This window comes from Cyprinus carpio, chromosome B9, assembly GCF_018340385.1.
Source record: "Cyprinus carpio isolate SPL01 chromosome B9, ASM1834038v1, whole genome shotgun sequence".
In the NCBI taxonomy this organism is placed as follows: Eukaryota; Metazoa; Chordata; class Actinopteri; order Cypriniformes; family Cyprinidae; genus Cyprinus; species Cyprinus carpio.
Window position 1 is genome coordinate 18,040,582 of NC_056605.1, and position 14,777 is coordinate 18,055,358.

At 40.1% G+C, this 14,777-nt stretch overlaps 1 protein-coding gene across 1 annotated transcript in view; it reads right to left on the reverse strand.

The window, feature by feature from the left end:
• Nucleotides 1–14,777, reverse strand: part of LOC109082074 (contactin-associated protein-like 5) — a 41,795-nt gene that overhangs the window by 9,810 nt on the left and 17,208 nt on the right. Inside the window, exons 10-14 of the mRNA XM_042731269.1 lie at nucleotides 14,017–14,217; nucleotides 11,774–11,930; nucleotides 8,735–8,862; nucleotides 2,606–2,776; nucleotides 66–284 (exon numbers count right to left, since the gene is read on the reverse strand). Of these exons, the coding sequence (XP_042587203.1) occupies nucleotides 66–284; nucleotides 2,606–2,776; nucleotides 8,735–8,862; nucleotides 11,774–11,930; nucleotides 14,017–14,217 (876 nt within the window). The remainder of the gene's footprint in view (nucleotides 1–65; nucleotides 285–2,605; nucleotides 2,777–8,734; nucleotides 8,863–11,773; nucleotides 11,931–14,016; nucleotides 14,218–14,777) is intronic.

The window sequence follows — 14,777 nt, forward strand, 5'->3', positions numbered from 1 at the left end:
ATACTATAGGACTGAATAAACAACTCCTCTCTCTCTGCAGTGCACTTTCAAAAGGTTTATTTTACCAACAAACAGCTGGCTTCCAAGCTGAAGGCGAAGGTGTCTGTCAGGTGGGGTTTCTATGATCCGCAGGGGCAGCTGGTCGACCTGCAGGCATGCTTCTTTCACATTGCGCTCGGCTTGAACCCAATGCCACTGCCTATCGTTCAGTGGCACAGGAGATTTGAGGGTCAGGACTACTGGCCCGTCGCCCACATTAAAGGAGAAAGTCACAGTTGAGGGAGCTGTGTAAACAGGAACATGAGGAAAGGAGTCTGAACAAATGAAAACTAACACTTCTAAAAGTGCTAGATAGATAGATAAACAATATCAAATATACCAAATATATATAGAGTGTTCATTCCCGTTATGGTTATATTTGAAAATTAGGTTCTATATGTTAACGTTAGTTGCAATAGCTAACATAAACTAACAATGAACAATAATTTTACAACATTTATCATCTTGGTAAGTGTAGATTATTCATACACCACCATTCAAAAGATTTGTGCTCAGTAGGATTTTTTTTTTTTTCAAGGAAAATAATTACTTCAACAAGGATGCATTAAGTTGACAGCAAAGACTTTTATGATATACAGAATGATAAGGTTTCAAATGAATGTTCTTTTATTATTTTTTTTAAATTCAAATAATCCTGGAAAAAATTGTATCATGGTGTCAGTCCTGTGCTCCTGTCTCTGTTGTGTTTTGTTCTGTGTCTGTGTCTGTTTTCCTTTTCCACGTGCCCCATGATCTAGTTTTTCCCATGTCTGATTATGTTCATGGTTCCCAGGCGTTTCCTATGTTTATGATGTGATTTATTCCAGGTGTGTCTCGTTTGGTTCTAAGTTCTTAAGCCCTGTGTTTTTCCATGACTAGCGTCCGCTATTGTTCGTCTATCCCCTCTGCTATGTGTGCGTGCCTTGTTGTTATAAATAAAGACTTTCTTCACGAATTTCCCTATGTCTCTTTGCTACTTTGCTCCTCACTCCTTCACAGTAGCAGCAGCATCGTGACAGAATACCGGACCGACAAAAAGTAAGCGGTGCCCCTTCTCCCCGTTTTGTTTTCCCATTTTTCTTGTTTCTCTCCATGTCAGTGGATGGAGCTGCTCGGTTCTCCACCCTAGCCTGTAGGGATCTCCCCTTCATTGAGTACGCCCAGGAATTCTGGGGGCTCGCCACGACGATGGCGTTGAACGATGCCACCATCAACTCGCTGTTCTGGATCGGGGCAAATTACTACCGCCCGTTGACCTCCCAGACACCACAGGACTAAGCTGGAGGGAAGGGATCCTCCGGGGTCTGGAGAGCGCCCTACCCCAATCCAGAACCAGCCTGCCATCAAGCTTGCCAGCTGCTCCACTGTCAAGCCTGCTGGCTGCTCTGAATTTGAGGCCGCTGGCCGTGGCATTCTCAAGCCTGCCGGCCACTCCGATGTTGAGCCCACCGGCTGGTTCACTCTCAAGGCCTCAGCTGACAGCCGCAGTCTCCTTCACCTCTGCTCTAAAGAGTTAGACTGTGGGCTGCAGTCCCAGAGTCCACTCCAGTATTGGCTCCAGCCCCTGAGTCTGCTCCAGTGTCGGCTCCAGTGCCTGAATCCGCTCCAGTTTTGGCTCCAGCCCCTGAGTCCACTCCAATGTTGGCTCCAGTCCCCACGTCCAGCCCAAGGGGGGCTCCAGTCCCCACATCCACCCCAAGGAGGTCCTCAGGGGTTGCTATTTTCCCCAAGGAGTTTTTTTGGGGGGGTTACAGGGATGCGTTTGTAGAGGTTAGGCCTCCTGAGCTGCCTGCTCCGCCATGGCCCCCTAAGTTCCCTGCTCTGCCATAGTCCCCTGGGCTGCCTGCTCCGCCATGACCCCCTGAGTTCCCTACCCAGCCATGGCCCCCTGAGCTGCCTGCTCCGCCATGACCCCCTGAGCTCCCTGCTCTGCCATGGCTTCCTAGTCTGCCTGCTCCGCCATGGTGCCCTGAACTGCCTGATCCGCCATGGGTCCCGGAACAAGTACTGCACATGGTTTCCACAAAGATATTAAGCAACTCTTTTTAATAATAAATGTTTCTGGAGCAGCAAGTCAGCATACCAGAAAGATTTCTGAAGAATAATAATTGACACCGGAGTAATGACTGCAGAAAATTCAGTTTTGCCTTCACAGGAATAAATTAAATTTTAAAGTATATTAAGATAAAAACAGTTATTTCCAAATGTCTTTTTGATTAAATAAATTCAGTCTTGGTGGGCATAAGAGACTTCTTTCAAAAACATTTTTAAAATTGTTGTATAAAGTTGTATAAAAGAACAATTATTTTATGTATTACGAACAAACATGAACAATGAACAATAGTACAGGTATATTGAAAAATCTAAATGATAAATTATACTAAATGCATGCTAAAAACATTTTTTTTATTATTGTTAAATCATTATACCTATTGCATAAACTAATTGTTAAGAAATTTATAGTTTTTGTAAGTTTAATCTTGATTTCTTCTATTAACATTATATGTTATACTCTTCAATTAGAAATCTAACATTGACACTTTCTTATAGATGTGCCGGGACTCACAGCTCAGCTCAACTCGGATAAAGTCTTCAATGCCCATGTTTTCCACAAAGACTCCGGAGGGGGAAGCAGTCTTGAAGTAGAAGGAGACATGGAGGGAAAGCTCCACCTGGAGAGCAGGGAACTGCAGATATGAAGCCGCTTGGTAAAAGGATACAGCATTCCACAGGAACTCTAACAGAGAGAAAGAGAGACAAATGTCATATATTTGACAGATTACATATTCTTTTTATGCACTGAATTATCTGCTATCTGTCTGCTTGTTTTCTTCTTTCTAGGCTGCGTGTCCACCAAAGCATTTTTTGCCAGCTGAAAATGCCAGGCGCTCTGCTGAAAATGACCAGCTGTGAATGGTTGAGAGCACAGCATTTTTTTCCATTGAGACGCTGTGGTTGCTATGATATGGAATATCTGCTGAATTAATGGCAAACGCAAAGAGAATCTTCTCCAAGCATTATTTTTTAGAACAATATTATGGTAGTCCGGCAATATCTGTAAAGGACATAAATACTTGGAGACAAGCAATATTAACTTCTCCACCCAACCCCCATAACCACCACATAAGCACCATAAGAACAACTCTACCAGCGTAGCGCCATCGCGATAGGTCAAGATAATATCCCAAAAAAGTCACGTGCTGACTTATGCTGAGCCTCGAGTATACACAAATCCGCCGCGAACTCTAAGGGCGCCGCCATCTTGCCTGCCGCCATTACTGCGTGCCTGTGAAGTGTGACGGTGTGACACTTGCCGGTGCCCTCTAATGACATTTTAATGAAAGCGGATCCTGCTCATTAAAGAAAATGTTTGGTGAAAGGGAACATTGGGTAGATGATGTCAGGCAGTGGCCAAAACTTACTGATAAAGGTAATTTATTGACAACATAATGTAATAATGTAAAAATATGTAATGTAATGTAATTAAGAAGTGTATTAATTGATGACAATAAAACTGAATTACTTATGACAGAAAAAAAATCTCAGCTCTCAGATTCTGTAAATTTTATTACAAAATTCAAACAATAAATACATCTTGGTCCTCCGCTCGACCAGGAACTCTGTGTAATCCGTATGGCCGTAAACATGGGCAGTCAATGTGTAACAAAGGTTCGTGAATTTCACAAACGGTTTTATTCCAGGCCTATAGTTTTGTGCTGTTGTTAAAACAGCCAACCACACAACACGCTCTTTCCGGCATTACTGGACAGCATACGTACTAAAAAAACTAAATAAAGATAACTTATAGCTAACATCTGCTACAGCCGCCTACGGGACCAACACGCTACTTCTGCTACTTCCTTAGCAGCAAGGCACGCAGTAATGGCGGCGCTGCTTTACTTCCGTGTTTCGCCGGATTTGTGTATAGTAGACACACTAGCTCAGCCATTGGTCTCTTTCGCTTTCTCGTTTGTCTGTGATAGGTCGGTTTTCAATTGATTTTCTCGCTGTCAAGTGCAGCTTAGAAGAGCAGCGAATTATCGTCCTCGCAAGCTGTTACAGCGCACTCTTAGGCGTGGGCTGATTACCGGTATCAAAGTATACCGAGATTTGAAAATGTCACGATTTTAAAACCACTAATATTTTCCATAATACTGTTCCTATGGTATGTGCTGTTTTCCATGTCTCCTCAAAGACTGAAAGAGTAGGAATCCCTCAGGCTGAGTGCAGTGTAGAGAGTAACACTGACCCCTCCTCCTCCTGTTGGTGCGGGTGAGCGGTCAGTCATGTGTGTAGGATGGCCGAACTTAAGGCCCAGGTACGCTTCACATTCAGCGTTCCTTTCCATCTTGCGCACAGCTTTCAAAAGTATACTCAACCGCAGCTGTCCGTGAGCCCTCTTGATGATGAAAATAATGTAATGCCGATGGTGCGCAGATGGCCAAAGTATACTTTGGTCTTCACGCGATCGGCAACCGGCCATTTTTTGCCTTATTGAAACTCTCTGTTCTGGACTTGCACAAAATGCGTTGCAATGCAATCATTTTCCAAAATGTTGTTTATGTGAAAATATGAAGTCTGTTAACGCCCGTTAACACAGGCCAGAGACGCTGATGATGGACGCACAGAGAAAAATACTGTAGCAGGCAGATCACTCACTGTTAATGATGCACAAACAATTGGAAGAAAATCCTCAATATTGATTTGGGGGTTTTTCTGAGGGGAGCTGACTGTCTTCTGAAAAGTTTACGTGGTATTTTCTTTTCATCTTGTCTCTGTATAGTTCAGCTTTGTTTACAGTGGTATCCAAGGAAACGCTGTATCTGGTCTGTATCTGGAGTTCCAGAGGCGCCTCTTGCTGTCAGAGAGTGAATATGCATCTCATTCAGAGCTTCTGCTGTTTGTTTCATTCAGGCATGTAGTATAATTTCACAAAGCTTGTCAGAACATTCTGTTTTTGCTTCAAATTGGGTTATTATTAAATCCAACTATGTGTATGATTATTATTATATAACTAAATGATATGAAATTATATAAATTATATGTAAATGAATTAACTAAAATTAAATAAGTGTAATTACAGATTTAGGTTAAATAAAGATGTCAGTCTTTATTTTTTTCTTTTTAGGAAACAACAACAACAAAAAAAAAAACTAATTCTGCTGTTTCTAATATTCTGTATGTTGCTCAAAAACAAAATATATTGTCCAGCAAAAAAAAAGCCCGAAAAAGATGCTCAGCATGCTCCTGCTGTTTTAAAAAATGGTGTGCTCCCATTTAGAACAACTGAAAAAATACACTAGCCACATGGACAAATGCTTTGGTGGACACACCAAATCTGTCCATCATGTATGACAACAGCTGCCCACTGCTCCGGGTGTGTGTTCACGGTGTGTTCACTTCTCACTGCTGTGTGTGTGCACTTGGATGGGTTAAATGCAGAGCACCAATTCCGAGTATGGGTTACCATACTTGGCAAATGTCACGACTTTCACTTTCACTTTTCACTTTCACTTTCATTTGTTTGGTGCTAGAGAAGGGAGCCATAGAAAGTTCATCCCCACTTTCAAAGGGACATTTTTTATTTAACTTACTTCCTGGTTGCAAAGAAGGAAGGTGGTTTTCATCCAGTTCTAGACTTGAGACATCTAAACCTGTTCCTGAAAACTCTTCCCTTTCGGATGACTGCAGTTCTACAACCTCTGTGGTCCAGAGGAATGCGAATCCTGCCTTACCTAGACGACTGGCTGCTGTGTTCATCCACAAAACAACAAGCTGCTAGCAACACCAGGCTGCTTTTGGAACATGTGCAGAAATCTTGCAGAAGTTTAGGGTCTTGCAGTCAATGAGGCAAAGGGTTGTCTGAATCCAGTGCAAACAATAACTTACATTGGAATTACACTGTATATACACTGAATTACACCCTCTCACATGCTCGAGTGGGCAGTATTCTGCAGCTCCTTGCCCGTTTCTACCTGGGTGCAAGCTTGCAGTACAAAACATTGTTATAACTCTTGGGGATGCTGACCGCTGCCAATTCAGTGATTCCACTCGACTTGCTCCACCTCAGGCCTCTGCAGCGGTGGAACAACAGTTTGTGGTTGAGCCCTGTAAAACATCTTCAATGCCTGATTGTTGTCTTGCACAGTTGTGTCCAGGCATTGATACTGTGGAATATCCGGGAGTTTCTGATATCAGGTGTTCCTGATAGGTCGTCTCGACCTATGCTTCCCTCTTCAGGTGGGTGGCATCATGGAATCACAGGGGCGTTTGTGGCCGGTGGTCTCCAGCTCGGTCCAGGGACCACATCGATTTCCTGGAATTGCGTACAGTTTTCCTAGCCCTGAAGCATTTCTTGCCAGTTCTGTCAGGCCATCGTGTCCTCATTCGTTCTGAAAACACCTCGGCAGTTTTTCATCTGAACCATCAAGGTGGAATAAAGTCCCTCAAGTCTCTGCATCTTACCCACAAGGTACTCACTTGGTCTCTTCCTCGACTATCATCATTAAGGGCAGTTCACCTCCCAGGATCGAGAAATCAGATAGCAGATGCTCTTCTGCACCCAGGGGAATGGAGGCTTCACCAGGATGTGGTGCAGAGGATATGAGAACAGTTTGGCAAAGCAGAAGTCGATCTTTTTGCAACAGAGGGGAACATTCACTGTCACTCATGGCTTGCAAGAACAGAGACATCCAGCCCGTTGGGGCCAGATGCTCTGTATCACGAGTGGCCAAACTGTCTGCTTTGTGCCTTTCTTCCTCTTCCACTTCTGTGGGAGACATGATTACACATGATATCTCTGTGCAACCACAGAGTGTTGCTGGTAGCACCCTGATGGGCAGCCAGGCCTTGGTTCCCCATGCTTCTGTCTCTGTTGGTGGGCAGGCCATGGCAGCTTCCATTTCGTAAGGATCTGGTGTCAGAGATGAATGGCGCTATCTGGCATCCGGATCCGGCCCATCTGCAGCTTTGGGTTTGGCCTCCGGGGCCGACGGTCTCTTAACAGATTGTGAGCCCACCATTGTTCGTACCATAATTAGGGCTAGAGCTGCATCCACACATCAGCTCTATTCAGCTCGTTGGAGGATTTTCTCGTTGTGGTGCGAGGAGCGTGGGTTAGATCCTGTACACTGTGAAGTTCTTGGAGTTCTCAGTTTTTTACAGCATCTTTTGGATTCAGGCAAAGTAGCCTCCACACTGAAAGTATATGTTGCGGCCATTTCTGTACATCATGTTCAGGTTAATGGTTCTTCTCTTGGTTCTCATAATCTTGTGTGCAGTTTTTTGAAGGGTGCAAGATGGCTGAGACCAGCTCATAACCCCCATTTTTCTCGAATGGATTTGCAACTTGTTCATGATTTTGTCTGTCTGCCACCATTTGAGCCTTTGCAGAAAGCTAACCAAAAATGGATATCTTTAAAGCTTTTTATGTTGGCAATTGCATCTGCTAACCATGTACAGTAAGTGAGTTACATGCATTGTCCTTAAGTGAGTTATGTATGCGTTGGTTGCCGGATGATTCTGGTGTTTTGCTCAGAACAAATCCTTCTTTTCTACCTAAAGTTCTGCTTCCACAGTTTATAAATCAGTCAATCAGTTTAGCGGCTTTTCAGTCAGCACAACAGTCAGATCATTTAGGGGGATCACCCCTTGTGTCCTGTGCGAGCCCTGAAAGGGATATGTGACTGCTACAGTCCATGTTAGGAGCACAGATCAGCTTTTTGTTTGTTATGGTGGTTCAAGGAAAGGGACCGCTGTTTCAAAGCAGAGATTGTCAAATTGGATTGTTGAGGTTATCTCTTTGGCATACAAGAAGGCCCAAAAACCTTTGCCAGAGGGTATCTCTTGTCATCCCACTAGGGCTGTGTCTACATCTTGGGCTTCTTTCAGAGGAGTCTCTATGGCAGATATTTGTGCTGCTGCTACTTGGGGTTCCCCATGTACTTTTGCCCGCTTCTACAAGCTCAACGTTGCTGCCCCTTATGCTGTCAGTTCTGCAATTCTTCAGGAGCAACCTTGAACTTTTTTGACCTTCCTCATGACTATGTTGGTAGGAGTCATCCACTAGTGCTTAAGCACTGCCTTTGGCAGTCAGGATGAATGAAACAGAATGCTTGTTACATATGCAACTGTGGTTCTGTGAATTCCGGATGACCGCCAGAGTTATTTGTCACTCCGAATGCACAAGAAAGGCGTATCAAGACCGAAGGCTGAGCTAGTGTGTCTATTATACTTGAGGCTCAGCCTACAAAACCATAAGACTTTATTGGTATAATATCTCGACCTACCGAGCTGGCGCTGCGATTAATCCACTAGTGGTTAAGCACCACCTCTGGCGGTCATCTGGAATTCACAGAACCACAGTTAAATACTTAACTAGCGTTCAGTCATTGTACAAGCAAGGTGGCCGCCCCTCCTCCACTGTGATTGGTTAGCTGACTAGAAAGTGACAATAATGAGCACAGCTTTTTACACAAAGTTGAACATTCTTCAACTCTCGACGCCGAGAAAAAAATGCCCGAATAAATGCTCAGCCCGAAAAAGACGCTCAGCATGCTCCTGCTGTTTTAAAAAATGGTGTGCCTCCATTTAGAACAACTGAAAAAATACGCTAGCCACATGGACAAATGCTTTGGTGGACATACCAAATCCGTCCATCATGTATGACAACAGCTGAAAAGATCAGTTCACGTACTGTCACCAGAGCACTGCAGGGGTCCCACAACATACATAGCTTCAGAGCCCAGTCTGTAAGTATCGCCAATCACAATCTCCCGCACTGGCAAGTGCTCCTTATATGAGAGGATGCCAGTGTCATTCTCCCTGTGAACAACAGATGTATACGGAAACAAGACACATAATTATTTTTAACAAAAAATGGATATATTAGATATACACTACCATTCCAAAATTTGGAATCTGTAATATTTTATTTTGTATTCATTGAAAGAATTTACTACTTTTATTGAGCAAGGATGCATTAAATTGATCAAACGTGTCAGTAAAGGTTTACGTTCTTTTTTTTTTTAATAAAAAATCTTTCAAATAATGGTGCTCTTTTTTAAAAATTCTATTCGACACTGATAATAAGAAATGTTTCTTGATCACCAAATCAGCATATGATTAACAAAGGATCATGTGACACTGAAGACTGGAGTAATAATTGCAGATTCAGCTTTGCTATCACAGGAATAAAATTATATTTTAAAAGATATTTAAAGGTATTTTAATAAAATAAATGTAGCTTTGGTAAACATAAAAGGCTTTTTTTAATTTCTTCAAAAACAAAAACATTTCCTGACCCCAAACATTTATTTATACAGTATATACATAGTATAACAGTATATATATATATATATACACACACACACACAGGTACATCTCAATAAATTAGAATATTGTGGAAAATTCATTTATTTCAGTAAACCAACTCAAATTGTGAAACTTGTGTATTAAATAAATTCAGTCCACACAGACTGAAGTAGTTTAAGTCTTTGGTTCTTATAATTGTGATGATTTTGGCTCACATTTAACAACAACCCACCAATTCATCTCAACAAATTAGAATACTTCGGAAGACCAATTAAAAAAAAAAAAAAAAAAAAAAAAAAAAAAACTTTTTAGTGAATTGTTGGCCTTCTGGAAAGTATGTTCATTTACTGTATATGTACTCAATACTTGGTAGGTGCTCCTTTTGCTTTAATTACTGCCTTAATTTGGTGTGGCATGGAGGTGATCAGTTTGGGGCACTGCTGAGGTGTTATGGAAGCCCAGGTTTCTTTGACAGTGGCCTTCAGTTCATCTGCATTTTTGGTCTCTTGTTTCTCATTTTCCTCTTGACAATACTCATTTTCCTCTTGAAAATACCCCATACCCCAATACCACATTTAACAAAAATCTCAACAAATTAGAATATGGTGACATGCCAATCACCTCATCAATTCAAAACACCTGCAAAGGTTTCCTGAGCCTTCAAAATGGTCTCTCAGTTTGGTTCACTAGGCTACACAATCATGGGGAAGACTGCTGATCTGACAGTTGTCCAGAAGACAATAATTGACAGCCTTCACAAGGAGGGTAAGCCACAAAAATTAATTGCCAAAGAAGCTGGCTGTTCACAGAGTGCTGTATCCAAGCATGTTAACAGAAAGTTGAGTGGAAGGAAAAAGTGTGGAAGAAAAAGTTGCACAACCAAACCAACCGAGAGAACCGCAGCCTTATGAGGATTGTCAAGCAAAATCGATGCAAGAATTTGAGTGAACTTACCAAGGAATGGACTGAGGCTGGGGTCAAGGCATCAAGAGCCACCACACACAGACGTGTCAAGGAATTTGGCTACAGTTGTCGCATTCCTCTTGTTAAGCCACTCCTGAACCACAGACAACGTCTTACCTGGGCTAAGGAGAAGAAGAACTGGATTGTTGCCCAGTTGTCCAAAGTCCTCTTTTCAGATGAGAGCAAGTTTTGTATTTCATTTGGAAACAAAGGACTTAGAGTCTGGAGGAAGGTTGGAGAAGCTCATAGCCCAAGTTGCTTGAAGTCCAGTGTTAAGTTTTCACAGTCTGTGATGATTTGGGGTGCAATGTCATCTGCTGGTGTTAGTCCATTGTGTTTTTTAAAAAACCAATGTCACTTCACCCGTTTACCAAGAAAGTTTGGAGCACTTCATGCTTCCTTCTAGTGACCAGCTTTTTGAAGATGCTGATTTCAATTTCCAGCAGGATTTGGCACCAGCCCACACTGCCAAAAGCACTAAAACCTGGTCAAATGACCCTGGTGTTGGTGTGCTTGACTGGCCAGCAAACTCACCAGACCTGAACCTCATAGAGAATCTATGGGGTTGAGGCAGGACTTAAAGCAAAAGGAGCCCACAAAAAAATGCAGATGAGCTGAAGGCCACTGTCAAAGAAACCTGGGCTTCCATACCACCTCAGCAGTGCCACAAACTGATCACCTCCATGCCACGCTGAATTGATGCAGTAATTAAAGCAAAAGGAGCACCTACCACGTATTGAGTACATGTACAGTAAATGAACATACTTTCCAGACGGCCAAAAATTCACTAAAAATGTTTTTTTTTTATTATTGTTATTATTTTTTTATTGGTCTTATGAAGTATTCTAATTTGTTGAGATGAGTGAATAGGTGGGTTTTTGTTAAATGTGATCCAAAATCATCACAATTAAAAGAACCAAAGACTTAAACTACTTCAGTCTGTGTGCACTGAATTTACTTAATACACGAGTTTCGCAATTTGAGTTGAATTACTGAAATAAATGAACTTTTCCACGACACTCTAATTTACTGAGATGCACCTGTATATATATATATATATAACACACACACACACACACACACACACACACACACACACACTATAGATACACTTTTATATACAATACAGATACAATTTTAAATACATATTATATATTGTAAATTATAAATGCACTTTACTGACTGTAGTGACCCTACAATAAGTCTTAATAAAAATTATGTAGTGCAATGAAAAATGATGTGCTTTATCAGCTGTTATGGATCAGGTATAAATTATACATAAAAAATAGTCTAGGCTTTATAAAAGGTGTTTACTGTGTTTCATTTGGTTTTGAGCCTTGTCTGCGCACATAATTGCGCAACTTGTGTGCAATTATCAGTGAATTAGAGCCAGTGTTAGAAAAAGTAAGGTCCAACTCAGTGATCTAATAGATGTCATGAGGTGCATTGGCCTTGTTACCATGACACTCTGTCTGCATCACAGTTACAGAAGTAGTTCATGTCAGCACAGTTCTCTTCCAGACCGCAGGAGCACTGCTGCACCCCTGGCTGAATTCCTCCCCAGTAGGTCCTCTTCTCTCCTCTGCGGTCCACCCACCAGGATAAAGGGGTGCCGTCTGCAACACCAGACTTATTAATTTTAATGCACAAAGCACACATTGATTCCATTTAAGACTTTTACAAATCAATCCTTTACAGTAGATACCAAAATATAGATGGCTATTGTCAGTAATAGACACAAATATTAAAAAAAAAAAAAAAAAAAATTTAGAGTGTTAAATAATGTGGGGTCATAATTTTATTTGCAATTGACTAATAATGATAAAATTCACACATCGACATTATAGAGCTTTTTTATTTACTGTTACAGTGGAAAAATAGATACAGTTTTCACTCAGAAATTGCTAGTGAATTTCACAACTAAATTACAGTTATAGAAACACTAAAAAGTAACACTGAATTGAACATGACATTTTGAAGTAGAAAAACTGAAATAGTACATACACCAGTTACTTTTTTTTTCTATTTACATCATCAATACTTAATTATGTTCTAAATTTTATTGACATGGGAAATGTGTAAAAAATTTCAGTAATTTCAAATGGACACACATTCATTAAGTGTAAGGAGAGAAACACACTGACTCATATAGATGGAAATATATAACAGAAGAAATATCCATTTCACTTCTCTAACACTAAAAACACTATAACAGATAACACAGACAAAAACTGAAAAATAATACACTTTATATTTGTGAAAAAGAAAAAAATTCATCATTATAGAACACCAAAAAAAAACCATAACATCAAAAAACTGACAGCTTAATTTAGCACACTAAATCAAAACACTTTGATAAGGTGTGTTAATAATGACTTCCAATAAATCTGCAATGCATATTAATGCCAAGTGGAATTTAATCTGGGCAGTAATTATGGATTTAGACTGGGATGACTGCCAGACTGAGAGAAAAAAAAGAAAAAATAATCTGCTAGCTGATTAATTACAAGTTTACAACTTAAATTAAAACTACATTTGGCATTTCTTTTGTTAATTTCAGCATTTGATCAAATCATTTATATTGTTTATAAAGACCTGCCTTCTGGCTGTGAGTGAGAGACATTACACTTTGTGATGCCATAATATTTGTTCACTCTCACCTCTAAATTGAAAGGAAAGCACTTTGATAAACTAGACAACAGCCTCAAAATAATTTAATGCAAACTGATCTGTGTTAAACAACTATGATGGAAACAAACAAAAATGGGATTTTTAAGTCTTTAACATCTAATATTTCTTTTCGCTTTTTTTTCTTTTTTACTACTGCCGTAATAATAATAACAATGATAATAATAATAATAATAATAAGAAGAAGAAGAAGTAGAAGAAGAAGAAGAAGACTTAAAATCAATATTGTTTGGATTTGGTGAGAAAAATATTTACATGGCATGTTCAATTCATATAATTGCATGACTTGTTTGAATTAAATTGTGAATAAGTGACCAAGACATTTGCCTATATTACCTGACTTATAACTAAGATAACACATTTTAATAGCAAGAGGGACGGAGAGAAACCAGTGTTTCAAAAAGCAATAAAAATAATTATGCTTTGAAGCCAACCCAACCAGAACAGAAAAAAAAAACAGAACCCCCCACCCACATTTTTATGATACAATAGGTAGGGAATAATAATCTTGTTTATAGTCTGCAGTGACATGATATCTGCCTCAGGAGAACAGAGCTACATCAATTTTTCATAAACTGAGGAAAACTGCACATGACTCCCTCCAAGAGCTGCCAAAACTGAAATAACAGCTTTTCAAAATCTCTCTATCTACCTTCTTGCAGACACTGGATGACCATTATGACCTTTATCACATACATATGGTGAGATGCTAATGTAGCGAATATTTTTGCATTGTAAAATTTTATAGTAACGCACTTCATAAAAAGTGTCTGTCTATATTTATTGTCATGATGCTTTTACAGACCAAAATGTAAAATTCTCTTCAAAAGTGTGTGATATACTCTGATTTCATATATTTCATAATTCATCATAATTCAGAAGAAATAAAAAGAGAAAATAAACATTTTGGCTATTATTTAGTACCTGACAAAATCAGTCTCGTAAATCTAGCATGGATTGATCTTTCAGCATTGATCCATACCTAATCACTGAGAGACTAAGGCCAGTACTTACCCCAGGGGTTAAACAGCCGTGACCTTCTGCAGTGGTAGGCGATTCTCTGCTCACAGTGTTCTGACAGAGATACCAGGGCCTTCAGCTGTTCAAATGAGGCACTATAATTAAACCATCCCACATATGGCTTCTGCAGTGTAGAGCCTCGTACTCTAACTGCATTCGAGCTGTTGTGACGAACCACTGTCCACACTTTGCTCCCTGAAACATTTAATGCTCTGCATTATTCCAACATTCCAGGACATGTAAAAGGTACAAAAAAAAAAAAAAAAAAGAGTGTCTTTATACCATTAATAAAATGGGATATATAATGTCTTTCCAACAAATGCAGTATGCAAATGCAGGTAACATTTCCAAGTATCATAAATTAAGGAATAAGAATAAGAATAAAATAAAATTTGGATTCTAACAGGTAATGAGACACATGGATAGACAGATGAAGTAAAATAAAACACAGGAAGTTGCATACCAAGACATTCATTTTTAGTGAGCAAGACAAAGAGATGACAGCGCTGTGCCCTGGGCTGCCCCAGAGAATGCTGCCACCCAAAGTGACTGTCTATAATGTCTATTCAAGCATCTACCACAGCTCAAAGCATATAGTTTCACAACTGAATTGCAAAGGTATTTATTTTATAATCAGGTTTAAAAAATTATTATTTTTTTTAAACAAATTAAGTTACTGGCCATTCAGAACTTCTACAACCCAAAAACAAAAATCTCAGAAGTTAAAAAGATACACTGCTTATTCAAAATCACTC